General features: G+C 41.8%; 1 protein-coding gene across 1 annotated transcript in view; it reads right to left on the bottom strand.

Annotated features, from left to right (window-relative positions):
• Positions 1-13,824, bottom strand: part of CDK19 (cyclin dependent kinase 19) — a 122,777-nt gene extending 108,953 nt beyond the window's left edge. Inside the window, exon 1 of the mRNA XM_036380184.2 lies at positions 13,592-13,824. Within this exon, the coding sequence (XP_036236077.1) occupies positions 13,592-13,719 (128 nt within the window). The 5' untranslated portion in view covers positions 13,720-13,824. The remainder of the gene's footprint in view (positions 1-13,591) is intronic.
• Between the last annotated feature and the right edge of the window lie 1,793 nt (positions 13,825-15,617).

Here is a 15,617-nt window from a genome sequence, read left to right as displayed (position 1 = left end):
GGCTTTCCTCTCAGTGGCAATGTTGCAAAATATGGAATATGTAAAATTTTCTTAAGACAGGATGCTCTTTAATGTTTGATTTTTGTATACTTTCAAGCCTAATCAACAAGATGGGAGATTTAGTCTGTGAAACAGAGAGCAGCCCACAAGCTCTAAGTGATGTGCAGGAGTTAGAAAGACAAATTACTGGTTGGTAGAATTGTCTTGCTAAGCTTTAGGGCCTGGCAGGTTTCAGTGATCTCACACCCAGAGGGAGGTTAACAAAGCTGGGGAGAAGGATGTACCACTGACAGCAGACACAAAGAATGCAGAATTTATGGGCCACAAGGACATTGGGCAGAACCCCCAAGATAAGGAAGAAACAAATAAACCTTACCCAGCAACTGTGCTGAACCAGCTGTGACTGGGTAAAAGGGAATTCTGCAGGGAGAGATCCCAACCACCACTCACAGATCATTGACCCAAAAACCCATCAGCCCAAGAGAAGAGAAACATCATGGGACTGATCAGCACGAGAAGAGAGAGAATCATTAACCAATAGAAGATAGAACACTACCTAATGCAAGGATTATGTATAGTGTAGCCAATGAACACTAATTCCTTCATTTGCTGACATGTATAAATAGCAAAAAGGTTTTGATAGTTATTGTGCTTGATTTGTGGAATTCCACTGGGCACCCAGACTTGCTGAACTCTGGTGAAAAAAAAAAAAAAAAACAATGTCTCTCTCAAGTGTGTATTTGTTGGCTTGTTGCCCACTGGGTTACAAAAAACAATTCTTGTGGACAACAGCAGTGTGGTAAACCAACCTCCCCATCAGGCAGTAAACATTCAATCTTTAAAAGCTGAGCTTGTATCTTATCTGAAACATCTACAAGTAAACTTGAGGAGTGGGAACAATGCAACAAACTCACATCAAACAGGACAGTCTCTACTACACAATATTAAAAAGAACTAGAGTGAAAATAGAATGTCCAAGGCTGATCCAGGTAAACAAAAGGAAAAAGGTTTTTGGAATGGAGACAGTATGGTACAGTAAATAGTGCATTTCTGGGTTTTGGTTTGGTTTTTTTTGTCTCAAGTCCTTACAATCTGCATTTTCAAAAAGGGGCTTAAATGCTTCTCAGCTTCACTGGCGTCACTGCCTGATGATACCTACTGAACTCCTCTAGGTCTCACTCCAAACATCAGATGACACCAGATAGCTCAGTATATACACAGAATGACACAAGCAGCAGCACTTTTCTCTACCTTCTGCTACCTCCCAGACCTAAAGTGTACCCATGAAACCCTTTAGAACAACCTAAGAACATATCCAAAAGGCAGAAGTCTGTGTGTTGTTTTAAATGTTACTCTTCTCAAAATGCAATACCAAATTCCTGAATGCTGTATGGTTTACTACTCAATTTTTCAATAATTGCCAATGTCATGGACTTGCCAATGTCAGGCATAAATGCATGCCAAAAGAAGGCTAACTCGGGAATCATAATGCAGTCTGTGAATTTTTTAAATAATTAGGTTTTTTTTCTTGGTTGGTTGGTTAAAAAAACCTTTCAAGAAAATAGAATTTTTTTTTGTTGAAATTAGCATTCTAAGCTTAAGTCTACTATGAATTGGCAGAGACATTCAAATACAGAGCAACTGATTATTACAATTAGGCTTTTTGAAAAGATACCTGACTTTCATCACATACACTACAAGAAAGAGGCAGAAGAACCATTACATGCAGCTTCACCTGCTGGAAAATCTGCCATGCTCCAGTCAGACTAAAAGAGCTCATATTAAAAGTACAAACTGCATCATATTATTAATAGACACTCTGCATTATCACAGCACCCCTGAGAAATTGAAACAGATTTTGCTTTATAATCTGTAGAACAGCCCCAAATGTATCTCTAAATCACACTAGTGATATGGCTATCCTTCCCCTTCTTTACTCCTCTGTAAACCAGTTTATGAACTCAGGGGGAAATGTGCATGTTAAAGAACAAAGTTCTTAAAGTGATACTACACTACTTGTCATTAAACACGATGTCCTTGACATTGCCTGCTTCCACAGAGCCTCACAAAAGATGCTGAATACCTATAAATCCCCCACAAACTTCACCAAACGTAAATGATGCATTCTTCATGCATGAGGAGACAGCTGATTAAAAGGATAAAAAGTGAATCTGAGCACTGATAAGGTTTTCTGTCATTAAAAAAAAAAAGCCTTTTCCCAGCTATGATTTCACTAGACTTTGAACGGGGAGTAGAGGTCTCTCAGTATCAATGTGAGGACAAAAAGTAATCCACTAGCACCTTTACACATAGCTTAACCATATGCTCTTCTCTTTCTTCCAGTAGTTTCTAATTCAGAAATTTAAAAGCAAATCTTTGTAGCATAGATAGCTTCTAACTGTTAACAACAATTTCAGATTAATTCACATCATAGTCAGTCTAAGGTCTGTGTAATACTAGACCACTGGAAATCTTACTAATCTAATCTATTAAAATTTATCCTTTACACTATAATAATAAAATTTTGTATTTGCAAGGAAAGAGAGCACAACTACAGTCATTGCCACCCTCACTCCAAATTTACTGATGAAAATTCAGAGACCTCAACCAGCTACAGTGTTGTTGCCATTGCTAAAATTAGGCTGATTCCTAAGTATCTGGAGTGACTGAGAACTGTGAATTTCATACAAGTACATTCATAGCAGATTGGGGTAAGCAGACTTGACAGCCTGTTTGTAAGGGTAAAAACTAAAGTGTTCGCATTAAACCCTGAAAGCTGTAAAATTATTCTGCTGCTCCAGGTAGCTCCTTCCAAAATTTGCTATATTTAAGCAGAAGAGAGAGCTGCACCTGATTTTATTTCTTTACAGACAGGCTTGATTACAGAGAATGAATAGATTTAGGAAATAACTCCCTGCCTGAAAAGATACCGCATGTGAGGATTTGCTACCTTAAAACAAGGAACAGCAGCAGCAAGGAGAAAAATAACTCTGAAATAAAGAGGAAACAAATTTTTATTTGTCAGCAAATTACGTACCAAGATCATAGAAACAGAGTCAGTCCTAAGACTATGCCAAAAAAAAGAATCTGCCATTTGCTTCATAAACTCACTTAAGAAAAATGCTTGCAACTAACTATAAATGTAAAGAAATGAGCTGTCTGGTTTTGGAATTTTTGAAGTCCTAAAGCCATACTGTAACTACACTGTCCAGCTTAACATGCATCACAGTTCTTCTTGTGTAGAAGAAATTCTTCCTATGTAGTGCTAAATCTGGCTAAATACTGCAACTTTGATAGGTGGGAAATTACTATCAAATCACCAAATAGTAGGAAGCCTGTACTTTGGGGTCTTTTTTAGCAAGAACATGTTTCAAATACCAGGGGCAGATTTTTTTTCTAAATCCCTATAATGCATTAGGTTTGCCTATAGCAAAATAAGCAGAATTATTGACTCAATGTAAAAGGGGGGAGGGCAATGGCCTAAAAACTGCAGTTACTCAGTTTTTCTTTTCTGACTCATGTCATAATAAAATGCTTCCCCTAAAGCACATGAAAGCCTAGATTTATCAGAGATCTATCATAAATTTTCTGTTCTTTTCCTTCAGACTCCCTAACTCAAACCATCTACAGTGAAATTATCAATTCTCCAAGCCAGACCTACACAAAAGCTTGCTAACACAATGTGGGTGTAATTCTTGGGTGGTAAATTAGCCTTTAGGTACTAAAGCTGCACCCAGATCATGAATAAGAAGCCCAAATTCCATATGGGCAGAGTAGGGCAGAGTGAGACAGAGCACATTTATTACAGCTGAAAAGTTGCAAAGTTGAAACAACTCCCTCACAATAAAGTAGGACTGGAATGAAACTCTGTAAAGTCACCCCAAGGTCTAATTTAATTCAGTCTGAAACGTAAAATTTTTTTATTTTTTTTTAATGGAGCATCTCCACTTTTTTTCCTCACTTCAGTGTCAGGACATAAGGATTTCTCAAAGATAGAGGTCTTAATTTCAGCCACTAAGACAACTTTGCTACATCTCAAAAACAAACAAAGTCTTTAGTCAGCTATCATATCTGTTCCTGGGGAAAGGGAGGAGCATTCTGCTTCCTCTGAATTTTAGAACTCCATGTCCCTTAGTCAGAACAGGCTTCTGTCACAATCTGAGGTTTAAGAACATCACTTGATGAAGTTTTATGCTGGTTTTTCCCCATCACTGAAGTGGCACTAGAAGTAGAATAAATTACCTTCTACTCATAACAAGTCTTTCGGTTGTTCCGAAGGTCAAGTCAAATTTGGCAATTTGTCTACCTCTGTTTCTCATTTGAAGCATGACAGAACTGGGCAAAGGAACAAATGATTATCCAGTACAATAGCTGGTTTTAATCAAAAGATATGAACATAAGCTAACTTTGAAATCTACAACACCCTTGAGAACAAGGCAACAACTGATACAGAAAGTCTGTTTTAGGAATAGACACATTCAAAGACATGAGCTGACACCCACTCTCAGCTGCACTGATGATAATTAACGCAAGCAACAAACACAGCATTTTTGAATGTGCAAGGTGTTAAATCTTAGCATGAATCCATGGAAATTCATTATTAACACAGGTGAGAATTTCCTCTAAACAGCCCTGAATTTGCAGAATTCATTATTTATAAGAAGTATCTCTCTCAAAACAACCAGCTTCAGAGCCAAACATGCTGCTAGAAATGTCACACCTGAGTGGCCCCACAACATCACCAATGGGGTGCGAAAGTCAAGGACGATCAGAGGCAGAGCTGAATCCCAGCATAACCTGTGTGAATGCTTCCAAGTGCTCTAATAAAGACAGCAAAGCAAAGGAGGGACAAAAAAGGAAGAAAACCTTCTGGCCGCACAAAAAGGATTGATTCTGCCTTCAACTAATGCATGAGGAAAGCAGATACACTGCTTCAAAATAGTGAAGCATACCTCCAGATGCAGTTTCCATTCCAGCAGATTTAGCTTCTGCCTCTAAGACAATTGCCTATAACTCTTATTTTCACTTGACTGCAAAAAGAAATCAATAGCATTTTCTACTTAAGTCAGCACAGAGTGAACAAAAAAAAAAAATCATACTGCACACAAGGCTCACTTTATGGGAACATATCTTTATAGACACACTGTCCCAGCCTGCCCCCATGTTGTATCTGTGCTTTTATTTAGCCCAGAATCCTGATACTTAACTGAGCAACCTGACATTCCCAGCACACACAAAAGCTATGGCCACTGCTCTGCCTACTGGAAAGCCTATCTTCAGTGTGGTTTCACCTACAAAATACACAACTGCAAAATATTTCAGGATCCTGAATTTTGTAGAAAACAGAAGACAACTGAGGAGAAACAAGCAGTTATACAGTGGCCTCATTTAAAAATATTGTTTTAAAGATTGCTAAGCCCAGAAAAGACAGAAGCAAACATGGACATGAATAATGCCCTTCAGGGATCCACTCTTTCAGTAATTCAGCTTCTTCAATCTTTCTCACAACCAGAAAAAATCAGTTGTGCTTTCCAATAAGGTAAAATAAAATAATTAAATAATAAAGGATAAAGAAACCCAATCACAACACACCAACCAAAAAACCCAACCCACACAGATAACCATTTTGTAAAGGTCAGTTGACACTATCTCCACAATAGTGCTTCCCTCCGGTCTTATTAGACACACTAATATTCCATAAACTCTCTAAAACAAACTCCCACCAATAAATGAAAGGCTTGTACTCACACAGAAAAGTCTAAAAATGTTAATAAAAAATTCAGATATAGAAGTTAAGTTTCAGTTGAGTTAAAGACTTTCCGTGGACTTTATCAACAACAAATTTTGGTTTAAAATATTTCTGCACTTTTTTCTTCTTGAATCTGTTGAGATAATGAACTTCACAAGAGGTGTAATGATTTCTAATATGCTCACAAGTAGCATTGTTATCTGTCAGTCATCTAACTTATAGTCAAACCATGTAAATCAAGCTCCCAGAGCTGGGAGGTCTTTTCAAACCTATATTATTTAGAAAACATGAAACTCAAGTCAAGTTAAAACAATAAACTTCTTGCGTTTGCTACACAAGTAGAAACTGTTCTTCATTTCCTGAAGTCGCATACTAAGTTAGCCAATTTATTCTAAATTCAGTTGTCCTGGACCAGTTTCAGCATTCCTTCAAGCAAATGCGCTGTTATTGCAACAAATAAATCTTTTTAAGTTCTAACACTTTGTTGCAGTAAAAAAAAAAAAACAAAAAAAAAAAAAAACAAACAAAAAAAAAAAACCAAAAAAAAAACCAACAAAAAAAAAACCAAAAAAACCACCAAAAAAACTGCAGTGTATGTCAGTTCTCAAATGCCAGCAAAGGAGCTCAAAGAATGACACATCTTTGGAAGCAGAATGTAAGAGCTGCCTATCCCTGCTGTTAACAACCCCTTCCCACTGACACACGTAGACCTCAGCTCCTCCTGGACCCAACATAGAGCAGCAGCAAGCACATGCAAACAGAGTCGCTTCTCAACACAGAACTCTGCTGCTACAACCAGAGGACAAAGGCACCTTCTGACCCAAGTCTATGCAAACCATGACCTGATTAGGGCTGCAGAAGAGGCAAACAGCATTTCAGAAGGTATTTTCAAAACACAGGTGAAAATGTAATGTTACTGGTAAATCTAGTGCAATTTGGTTAGGACATTCCACAGAAACTTTGGTTACTTGTACAAACACATCTGCAGCATTATGAACCACAGCAATTTCTGGGGCTTTGGGGTTTTTGCTGATTTTTTGGTTTCTTTTCAAATCATACATGATGTGAAAATACTCATGTTGAAAATAAATTTACGAAAAACACCTCTACGCATCTACTCACAATATAACGTGTTAGATGGGATGACCCAGAAATAAAACATATTAAACTGTTACATCAAGTAGTTCACACAAAGAAGCATTTAGTTTCTGACCTAGTCCATGGTCTGTCTTGCTTTGCATCCTATTACCAGATGGGGGGCAGAAATGAAACTCTTCTTCCCCTTGAACCTCTCACTTCCTTTTCCTGCAGCTCTGCTGGAAAACTCTAAACCCCCTCACTCAGAAACAGGAACCTTCTTGCCCTCTTCACTTCTTTAAAAAAAAAAAAACCAAACCAAACACAAAAACTACCACTAAACTTTGAAAGCTTTTCCTTCACATCTTATGGGCTAATTTATGTACATTTCTTTCTTTACAAGCTTGGAAAAAACTCATCTGTTTCTCTCAAGCACGACCCCTTCTACATCTTACTGACCCCCTTTCTTCCTCAAGCTCCTACCACCACCACACCACTGAAAGGTGATGATGCACTTTACAGCTCATTCCTGTACCTAGTTTCAGGGAGAGTAACAGAAGAAAGGACAAAATAGCCATGAGAGAAACCATATATAAGAGTCTGTGGGAAGCACTAAAAACTACTCATCACCACTTGCACTATCCTCTTGAGCAGGAAGCAGAGCCATGGTATAGTTGCAACAGCAGCTCTCATTAAGGCACAGATATGAAGTACTCATTATCTCTTCCTAGATGGGGACTTTTCTGCTAGAATGCATGGCAGGCAACTAGTTAGACAGGTTTGGTTTAGTTCTGCTGCTCCTTCTCACACATATTGAGAGCATTCAGTGGTTAAGTGGTATTTTCAGGATTTGCAGATAAATCTAGTGTTAGGGTTTTCTTTACTTTTGAGAGATTTTAAAAAGGCATAAACACCTTCAACTATTCTACCTTCCTCAAGATAAGAAGTTTCATTAGGAAAAGAAAAACTATGAAAATAGAAAGCAAACCACAGGTTTTCAGATACTGATAAGAGATTTTCCTGCAGAAAGAAGTAATTGTTTAAGATCTAATACATTGCATTCTTCAGTCAATAATTTTGTGATTTAGCCTGTCACGGGTTTATATTAGTAAAAAGCAACTACAGCACAACACCCAAATTACTTATGTTCAAGGCAATATCAAATAGAGGAAGTAAGAAAATGTAAATATATAAATTATTATAGACTCTCAAATGTCTTACAAGTATCAACTTGCATTGGTAAATAATATTCCAGTTTCACATTCAAGAGAGTATAATCCTTGCCACATCAGTGAGTTGCCTCCCTTTTAAGAGTAAATGCAACTGCAGTACACATTTACTCATTCCCCAGACACTTTGCCACCAATGCTGCTCATCTGCACCATTTAGCAAACTTGAGTGCAAGTTTCCTCTCCTGACAAACTCCTGTTATATAACTTATGTTTTACAAAATAAGAATATGGGGAGAACAATACACTAATTAATTGCTATACAAATACTCATTTAAGAGATCATGCAGATTACCTTTACCTCTTCTACACTTTCAGTTTTCTACTACCAGAGTGACCTGAGCCACCACCTTGACCAGATGCAACCTCTGAAAATGTAGTATTAGCAGAAATACCAAATACACTAAGTTGCTCCAGCAGAAATTTTGTTTTTCCAATGGAGCCATGCTTTGTAGCACATTATTTTTTTCTCTCTCTTAATCAGAATTTTGCTACTTCTGCTTCACACAAAAAATATTCATCAAATAAAAAAACTAAAACAAAGGCAAGCTGACATGGCCACAATCACAAGCAGCATTCCTATGTTAAGGTTATATACTTGCCTTGGCTAGATACTTCATCCTTCTTTCTCTCCCCATATCCTACTTTTCATAGAACCATACAATGGTTTGGGTTGGAAGGAATTTTAAATATCTATTTCCACCCTCCTGCCCCATGCAGGGACACCTTTCATTAGAGCAGGCTGCTCAGAGCACCATCCAACGTGGCCTTGAACACTGCCAGGAAGGAGGCACTCCACTCTTATGTGGACTTGGAAGCTGTGAGTTAAGAACCTTACATTAATGATTCTGCACACCAGCGTCAGTCCAAGGAGGAAAACAGACTCCTCTTCAGTTACAAACTTATAGTACTGAAAAATAGGGGTAAGAAGAAGGAAAGAATATTCATTTGTCTTCCCCTTCCTATGCCTGTGTTCCACAATGATGTTTCTGGACTTGCATCACTGTTGTCCAGTTTTCAAAAGGGAATTCCGTATTTGGCAACTAAGATGAAACCCGGTTTATACCAACTCTCTTTTGAAAAGTTACAGGTACAGTAACAATACAGTAATCTGACAAGCTACAAAAGTATACTACTTCAGCAGCATATAAATCTATATCCTTGGTTTAGCTGCTACATTGTAAGTATGGGGCAGAGCCAAACCTTTTATGGCAGGAGGTTCCGCCAGGGCAGCGCCAGCTCCCGAGCTGGCAGTGAGCCTGGGAGCTGCCCAGGGTACAAATCCTGGCCCTTCACTGGCATCGATTTGAAAGCTGATCACTTCGTATTTCTGCCATTCCTTCAGTAACAAGATTAAAAAGCGCATACTTGCTTTTTGAAAGGTGTTCCAAAACATACAGATTAAACTAAAATTACAAACTTATAAATATTACCTATATAGCTACTTGGAAAGAAAAAATAAGAACCTTTGTTTCCCAAATGCAGAGAGTGAGTCAAATGAAAAATAAAATAGCCCCAGTTTGAGAAAAAGCAGCCACCTCGATTGTTTATTTACAGGTAAGCAGACGCAGCAATAAATAGAAAGGTTGTATTTACATGAAGATATAGCTTTTGCAAGTGTTGCATCTGCTGTTGCTGCTACAGAGTGAAGAACAGAGTGGCCTATTTTCTACTTGACTCAAGTATCCCACTATTCCTTGCGCTCCTGACTAACCAGCAGTGGTGCCTTTTCAGCTTGCTGACTCATGCAAACCTCCACCTGCATGTGGACTGACATCCTGGTGAAGAAATACTCTGTAGTGGCCTGGATTCAAAGATTATTTTGAAAAAGTAAAGGAAAATAACTCAGGCATACACAACAAACAGAATTTCCAAACCTCACTCATCCTAAAACTTGCCTCTCATATGAGGAGGAGATACAAGAAGTGAAACAACTAAGCACAACATCGTAGCTTAAAATACCATCAAAGAGAACATAAGGAATGTAATGAGGAGAGGTAAGGCATGAAACAAAACTATATTTTCCTAACCATGACTAGAAAAATTGCATTCTTTACTTTACTAGACAGATGTGAATGTGTCCCAAAAAAAAAACACTTAGAAAAAGTCAACATGATGCTTTGAAGCAGTACACAAACAAAAAAAAACCTGTAACAGATTTTCCAGCTACATAAAGAGCTAAAAACCTAATATTGATGACTGAATTGCAATCATGATCCTTATATCATGGTTTCCTCCATCAAAGTCACTGGTCCAGTTTTACTGTACATGAAATAAAGGACTGGACAGCTTATATAAACACTTGTTTTCTACACCTTCTGGACTACAGAGGTATTAATGAAAGTTCTGTGAACCCAGGTGCCTAATTTAGCTAAATGTATAACACAAGTAGTACCTCCAGACCTCATCAGACCAAACAAACACTACTGAACTAAATAGAAGCTGCAGCTGCTCAAAATCTCTAAAAACATAATGATGCAGTGCATTCAAATGTAACACCAACATTGTTCAAATCTGACTATTTAAAAAAGAAAATATTCTTTTAACTTTCATAGAAACCAGTCAGCTCACTAGAAACATGCCCAAATGATCTTCTACTATAGGCTGAAAAAGCCAAACTAAGCTGTTACTTTGTCAAGAAACTGCTTTTAGGCACAAGTCATTGACAGAGATCTAAGCAACAAAACCACTTTTTCTACAAGCATTTTATCGAACAGCTTGCCAAGCTCCATATAAACACATTTTACTATTTCATAAAATTCATATGCCAACTTTTTGAAACATGAAGTGACAAGTTCTCAGTGGAATTTCTGGAGAGCTACAAGGTTCTTATTGCCCTCAGCCTCCTGAGACTGTAAATTAACTATATGAAGCAAGAAGCCAGAAACTTTCTCTTTTACACAGGAATGCCTTGCAAAATACTGAAACAGTCTCTGCAATCAGCTAAAGAAGAATTCCTTTACACAAGGCTCAAAAGCCCCCAGTGATCAGCACACAATAAATATGCACCACTTCTAGATTTCTTTTGCTAATTTCTTTTATTAGGGACCCCTTAAAGTTCATAACTAATGCTAAATATCCTTCAACCTGCAGATATACTTTAGCTAGGTGCTTACATAAGGAAATAATCTCATATTAATGGTTTTAGTTGCTTTCTATTTTTTTCCTAAATTGTTCACATCTTGCTTTCACCCAAGGATCTAAAGTTACACAAAAGCAACCAAGAGTGAACTCACCAATGCCATAAAATGCAGACCAAGAAAAAAGAAAAAAAATAGGCCACTTTCTAAGCTTCATGAAGTAAAGTCTCTGAGTATATAGTACAGTTGAATTTGTGCCATGTTATATTACATGTCAATCTATCTGAGAGCACTGAAACTTTGCACTTCCTTTTACCAGTTACTTGTCTTACGGCTCAAGGTCTCCCTTTGATTATTCCCAGCTCTGACACATTAACTATCTTTTTATCATATTTACTTTTGCTTTACTACCCATTTGCATTTGTCATATTATTGTAGGGATCTTGAAGACATGTTCTTTATGGTGCTTTGTAGCAGCAATGTAATTCCTGTGATAGCTTTCCTTTGCAGATGATGGAAATGAAAAATGTCTGGTTTTAACTTACATCAAATTTCTTCTTTCTTCTGTAAAACAGTAAATCCAAAGCTCTGCCTTTTTTATGCTACAATCAGCAATTTTAGGTTTACTGTATCAAAGAACAGCAACAAACATTTAACTAGCATTTTGGTGGTTTTATTACCACTTCCTTTCCTTATTACTGCTTTCTTCCTATCCCATGTATGTTTTACTATATACATATAAAAATTAATATTTAGGAAAAAGAAGCAACCATGAAAACTTAAAAATATTGGAAGAGCTCAGTGGCAGCTGTAATACTTGGAAAAGCTTTGATATTTCATGTTAGCTATGCTCTAGTATTCCTAAGGCTGCAGAGTGTAGTCAGAATCAGAGCTCATTTCCCAGTATTTAATCCTTCACTGGAATTAGTGTCTACCTTTCAGTTATTAATCACTTTTATACTACAGCCTCCTAATTCAGAGTTTAAATTTTCAAGACACACATGAATGCCATTTATTCCTACAGAAAAATCCCTAGACTTCTCTACTAATCTAAAGCAGCAGCATGTCATTAACCACTTCCAACAATTTATTTAAGAGTTGTCCTTTTTCCACATTCAGTCTCTTCTTTTCCAAAGTTTCAGCTGGCTATAATGGAAGGCTATTCCCTTTAGATTCTGATAGAAAGGAATCACCTCCAATTTGCAGGCATATTTTAGCCAACCTTACAGTATGTTTAGAACACTCTGCAAACACAGACTGTGTTTGTGCACCAGGCACACACCACAGTGAAGAAGTGCTCAATATGGCCCTTCTGAAAGCAAAGGATTCTATTTGGAACCCCACCTGCACGAGAGCCTTGCCCAGGCCTCAGGACTGCTCCCCTTCAACAACTGCATGCCAGCCAAACAATCCCAAATTGCAATCCTAGCTCCCCACTGCTCTCTTAACCACAATACTGTGAAAATGGCGTCCACGGAATACCTATCCCATGGTACCGGATTTCCCCAGAGAAGAGAAGAAACCTTGCTTAGCCGACATACATGGGCTTAATGCCTGAAGGACCTCTCTGGACCAAGCCACCAGCCAAGTGTTTGGGGACAGGGACTTGTATCCTGCTCTCTCACGGGAAACTGATGGAGACACACCTGTGCATAGGTACTGACAGAAACCACCAGCTCTGCCTACAAGGAGCATCCCGGACAGGCCATCAAGCCAAGCGTGCCCGGCACTGGCATCAGCGGGGTGCCCCAGGCTGGGGACACACCAGAGACCCCCACACACCCCGGGAGCTGCTCGGGAGGGAGCAGCCGGGGAGGGGCCGTCGGGAGCCAGGTGCTCCTCCCTTCTCAGTCCCCTGCAAGTAATCGGAACAGAATGTCAAATTACGAACGCGGTCACACAAAAGACGAAAGCGACGACCTGGAACACGGCGTGCAAAGCAAAAGCGACCCCAGGGCACAGCCTGCTGACACCGCACCACTAGGGATGGCGGGGGGGAGCGGGGCAGAGCGGGACGAGCTTTAGGCTGAACATTAGGTAGGACTGCTTGCATAAAGGGCGATTAGACATTGGAAAGGGCTGCTCAGGGAGGTGGTGAAGTCCCCGTCCCTGGAGGTGTTTAAGGAAAGACTGGATGTGGCACTTAGTGCCACGGTCTAGGTGAACACGGTGATGCTCGGTCACAGGGTGGACTCGATGATCTCAGAGGTTTTTTCCACCCTAACTGATTCCGTCGCTCCGAGCAGCCGGGCACCGATGCGTGGGGCCGGGGCAGCGGGGCCCGCTCCCGGCGCAGGGCGGGGGGATCCCCGGGCGGGCTCCGCGCTCCGGCCCCCGCGCTGCCAGAAACTTTCCGAGGAGGGAGGGGAAGGAAGGAGGGGAGGGAAGGAGGGGAGGGCGCTGGTGCGGGGGGTGGGGGGGGGGGGTTGGAAGGGGGTTCTCGGCGCGGCCCTTACCCGTCCTTGCGGCGGGCCTTGTAGACGTGCCCGTAGGTGCCTCTGCCCACCTTGCATCCCTCGTACTCGAACAGGTCCTCCACCCGCTCGCGCTCGGCCGCCAGCTTCGACTTGAACTCGTAGTCCATGTCTCGCCCATGGGCGGGGAGGGACGGGCGGGCAGGGGGACGCGGCGGCCGGATCAGCACCCGCAGCTAGCGGAGCCCCCTCCCGGCGCCGCCATGTCCGGGACTCGGCGGGGGCGGCGGGCGAGGGGAACGGGGCGGGGGGGGGCGGTTTGTTTTTGTTTTGGTTTGGGGCTTTTCGGCGGGGGGGAGGGGGCGCGCTCCGCCGCCGCCACCCGCTTCAACTGGGCTCCTCGCGGCGCGGCGCGCGAGGTGCCGGGAGTCGTAGTGCGGCTGCGGGAGCCGGCCCCGCCGCCGCAGGCGGGACGCCGTAGAGGCAGAACTACAACTCCCGGCATGCCCCGGGTCGCCCCGGCCGGGCGGCGTCGGCGCACTGCCCTCTCCGGAGACACCGGAGCGTTTCAGCGGCTGCTGGGAACTTGCTGACTCTTCACATTGCGCGCACAGGCGGGAGCGGCGAGCGCGGCCGGACGCGGCGCCTCTGGCTGGCAGGGAGCGAGGGAGGGAGGACCAGAGGAATAAACGGGGGACACGCACCCCATGCTGCGGGGCGGCGAACAGTGCAGCGACTTGTTTATCTCGCCAGCTGCCATTCACGGTCCGGCCCCGCCCCCCTGCGGGATGCTGCCCCGTGATTGGTCGGGCGGGGCAGGGCGGGGCCAGGCCGGCCTTGGCGCTGTGGCGCTGCGGGTCCATGTTAGAAGCGGGAGGTGTGTTAGGCTTCGTGCGTTCGGGTGCTGCTAAATAAACCGATCGCTTACAGAAAAACGGGGGCACATGCTGTGTTTGCGCTCACATACAAACCAGGCGGATTGCTGCGTGTTTAGGATCCGATGCTGTAGCAAGGCTGTGCCCCTTCAGCCCCGAGCAGAGAGATTTTTAGACAAACGCGGCGCTGCTTTGGGGTTCAGATTTCATCAAAGTACTTTGAGATCACAGAAACATTCTGGCCTTTTCATGCTATGTCTCGGCCTCTCGAAGATTCTGTTTGTGAGAAGCGTTACTCTGCAAGGTTCCTTGTGTTATGGAAGTGCCAGGCAGAGGTAACTGTATGAAGAGTCACACAGAATCACAGAATCAGTCGGGCTGGAAAAGGCCTCTGAGGTCAAATCCAGTAAATGACCAAACACCACCATGTCAACTACAGACCATTAAGTGCCATGTCCGTTCTTTCCCTAGATATCTAGAAATTGTGATTCCACCACCTCTCCAGGCAGTCCATTCCAATGTCTAATGACTGTCTGTAAAGAAATTCTTCTAATGTCCAACATAAACCTCTGGTGGAGCAGCTTGAGATGATCTCTCATCCTCTCACCTGTTTTCTGGGAGAAGAGGCTGGCCCGCACCTACAGCTTCCTTTCAGCGAGTTCTAAGGAGTGTAAGGCCAACCTTGACCTGACCTTATACAGCCTGCAGGTTACATCCCCCTCTAGAAGCAAAGGACAATCCCCACCTTGCGTGTTCAACCTCAGATTACTCCTGCCAGCAGCAAGTGAATGAAGCAGAATTAAATTAGAGGAGGGGAGAGTAAAAACGGCATCCCTCCTTACACAGAAACTATCTCAGTTCATCACCTGCTCTGCCAGCATTACTTACCACAATGGAAAGTTTTTCCACATGCTGGATGGGAGGGGTAGAGGAGATGATGAGAAGCTGTCGTTGCTGACAAAGCACAGGGAGGTGTCAACTGCACGATAAGGTAAGGTGCTATATATGATTACTAGTGCGTAGCTAAGTCATGAGGTCATAGCCAGAAGTTTGTTTCTCAAGGAAAGGCAGGAGTGTAACCATTTTGAGGTGATTATTTCTTCCAGAAGGCAGTAGATGATTCATAATTTCCCTTGGGACAGGTAGCTAGCAACTGAAATTCTCAGAAAACTTCATCACTCCTATACCAAAGT

This window comes from Molothrus ater, chromosome 3, assembly GCF_012460135.2.
Source record: "Molothrus ater isolate BHLD 08-10-18 breed brown headed cowbird chromosome 3, BPBGC_Mater_1.1, whole genome shotgun sequence".
Lineage (NCBI taxonomy): Eukaryota > Metazoa > Chordata > Aves > Passeriformes > Icteridae > Molothrus > Molothrus ater.
This window is presented reverse-complemented; position numbering and strand designations above follow the sequence as displayed.